This window comes from Cryptotermes secundus, unplaced genomic scaffold (assembly GCF_002891405.2).
Source record: "Cryptotermes secundus unplaced genomic scaffold, Csec_1.0 scaffold3495, whole genome shotgun sequence".
NCBI classification, from domain to species: domain Eukaryota; kingdom Metazoa; phylum Arthropoda; class Insecta; order Blattodea; family Kalotermitidae; genus Cryptotermes; species Cryptotermes secundus.
This window is the reverse complement of record NW_019720795.1, coordinates 8774-11967: the sequence shown is the minus strand read 5'-3', so window position 1 is coordinate 11967 and position 3194 is coordinate 8774. Positions and strand designations below refer to the sequence as shown.

Genomic DNA, 3194 nt, shown 5'->3' with positions numbered 1-3194 from the left:
AGAGGAAATAAAACTGTGACAAAAGATGATGATGATAATAATAATAATAATAATAATAATAATAATAATAATAATAATAATAATAATTCAGTATAATTATTGTTTATGTTCGTGAAAATAATAATACTAACAATTGTACCATATTATAAAAATCGATTGAGGAGAGCGTTCCAGGCTCCGAATACGTCAACCTCCCTGCAAACAGCATTAGCAGCTGCTGCACATCTTGCAGGGGGACAATTTTTACATGAGGAGCAGACCTCATATAACTTATATAAGATCACCGAAGGCAAGTTAAATAATATTACAATGCTTTTCAAAATAAATTATAGTAGAAACGTTGTCAGTCACAAAAATTAATAATTCCTAACATCACAGCGAAATCGCCTCTGAAATACAATTGTGAGGTTTCCGGTTTGGGGAAGGCTGCATAGTAAAGGCCTCAGCGACCCCTGCTGGGTAGTGCAAGGAGAGATGAACAATGAAATATATGCATATACGAGAAAAGACACATTTCAGATACCATCTACGCAAATGAAAAAAATAATTTCATAATATCTCACTACCACACATACACAAAACACCGAAACAGACACTAGAATGGAAACCATCGCACACGCGTTGGATCCCTAAGGAAAAGTTTATGATTGTTGTAGGGACAGAAAATTAAGTATAATCGGGAATTTAATTCGCTTAGTGGGGGGATGGAGTAAACTGGATCCACTGATTGGTCTATTGTAGCCTGCCCCGGGTGATTATGATGATGGAGAATTTGGTGGAATGAAGATTGGCAAGGCAAACCGAAGTACTCGGAGAAAACTCGCCCCAGCGCCACTTTGTCCACCACAAATCCCACTTGACCAAGCCCGGGATCGAACCTGGGCCGCCGCAGTGGGAACCCAGCGACTAACCGCTTGACCTATGGCGCGGCCATATTCGGGCATAGTCTTTAGATAAAACGAAAATATTTTATAAAATCAATAGTTAAACGTTGCTATATTCGGCGGTTAAAGTTAATAAGGAACAAGGACTAAAATTGGTTGACTTGAAAGGATTCTGACGATGGTGTATAGTGTACTTCTTTTGGCTTATTTTGGACTTCATCCATCTTCTGGTATGTAGAAGACAAAAGACCACGACGTTTCGGAGACTGGATCTGTCTCCGTCTTCATGTGGGTAGGGAAGGATAAACCTACTCAGTTTGGCCCGTTAGAAAAGTTAGTCCAGTGATTGAGACTAGCTCTTTCTAACGGGCCCAACTGAATAGGTTTATCCTTCCCTATCCACCTGAAGAAGGAAAGAGATCCAGTCTCCGAAACGACGTGGTCTTTTGTCTTTTGCATACCAGATGATGGATGAAGTCCAAAATAAGCCAAAAGAAGTAGGGGACTAAAATTGTTCGCTGATATTTTCTAGAAAGTACTTCGGTTTACTTCTGAGAGCTAATTTTGTGTAAGCATTTTTGATTAGTGGAGTGACATATTTTTCAAATATGGCAAGAACAGTTGCTGATTTAAGTATTCTTTTTTTATTGCAGGTTCTGGGAGGACTGCTGTAGTACATGTATGTCTCCTTGTTTGCATTTGGATTGTACATCTGTTCGTGTGAAAACAGCTGCAACATGAAGACTTGACATGTTCTTATATTCATCCTGCATAGTAAAACACTACATGAGATGGCGAAGAACTTAAGTTTTTATAATTAAAAATCTTAAAAGATTTTAAATTCCCTTGTAATAGAGTGGTAATTGACTGAAAATATACAACTAATGAGTGTTGAAGAATGTAATGTTAAAACCGACTGATTCTCGTCAAATTTTTTATAACAGAATTCTTTATTCATTTGTGTGTCGAATTCAAAGTTCAGAAGCCTGTTACAGAGTCAGCACGAACACCAGAACAGCAAGAAAATGAAATACAGGGCAGATCAAAACAACTAATACGTGGTAGAGTCATTAAGTTCGTGGAATGTGGTTTTATCGCATCATATTACAAGGTATTCACATACACTTACGCAGATCCACATCGGCCCTCAAAATAGTTGCCGTTGGCCGCTATGCAAGTCTGCCAGCATTGATATAGCTGTCGAAAACATTGCTGAAACATATAGGCGGGACATTCCCGTACGGCGCTTTGCGGCCATTCCATGAACTTATTGACTGTGGTAGTATAAATAAATGTTACATAAGTTTATTCTAAAAATGTGCATGAATTTATAAATTGATTTAATAACAGGAGAACATCTAGATGAAGGGCAGTGGTTGGGGGAGGAACAGTACGTGGTAATGTTACGTGTGTTCCTTGCAGGAACACGAATGACAAAAAATCTTAGAACAGAACGAAGGAGGGTGGCTTCAGTATAAACTTACGTGGCAACTTCTGGTGTGAAGTGTCTGAAGATTTACTTCTTTTATAAATGAATAAAATTTTACAGAATATTTTGAAAAAATCTACTTTGACAGAAGGTTGCAAACTCTCCTCGCATTTGCCAAATTTAGTTAGCTTTAAGATTCGTAACAGGGTTGCATGCTGTGGAGGAACATCCCGGATTAGACGCAAAGAAAGCAAATATAGCTCCAGTAAGTTAGAAAGAGAAAGTTAAGAGTATGAACCGAACCTAACCTAACCTAACCTAATCTAACCTAACCGAACCTAACCATTCTGCGGCAAATAAGACTAGAGAATCAGCAGAGGGATGAAAATAAACTTTACCCTAATTACAAAACACAGGACTTCAACACAATCTTTTCACAATACAAATACACTTCCGGAGTATAATTATATCTTAGCCTGTTCTTTCTCCTGGCGAAAGAAATAAGCCCAGTTTTGATAATGTTATACTTCGTACGCCGATCACACACAAATCAGTATCTGTCACGAGGGATTGCAGGAGTCAAGCCTGTTTTGGTGAATTAATATTTCGAAAACATTTAACTTAATTATGGGGAACGCGGTAGCGTAGTTGGTTGAGGCACTATGCTACAAAACGGAAAATCTAAGATTCGAGTGCCGATGAAGTTTTTCAATTTACCTAATCCTTCCAGACACACTATGGCATTGGGGTCGACTTAAGCCTTTAATAGAAATGAGTACCAGGAATCTTCCTGGGGAGTAAAGTGCGGCCGGCGCGTAAGGCTGACAAACTTACCGCCATCTGTGAGCAGACTATCTAGAGCAGGCATGTCAAACTCAATT

General features: G+C 38.6%; 1 protein-coding gene across 2 annotated transcripts in view; it reads left to right on the top strand.

The window, feature by feature from the left end:
• The window catches only part of LOC111873652, an 11567-nt gene extending 9559 nt beyond the window's left edge, over positions 1-2008 (top strand). For both annotated transcript variants that reach the window (XM_023868570.2, XM_023868562.2), the window contains one exon: positions 1538-2008. In XM_023868570.2, coding sequence (XP_023724338.1) covers positions 1538-1558 — 21 coding nt within the window. In that variant the 3' untranslated portion in view covers positions 1559-2008. The remainder of the gene's footprint in view (positions 1-1537) is intronic.
• Positions 2009-3194: the final 1186 nt, after the last annotated feature.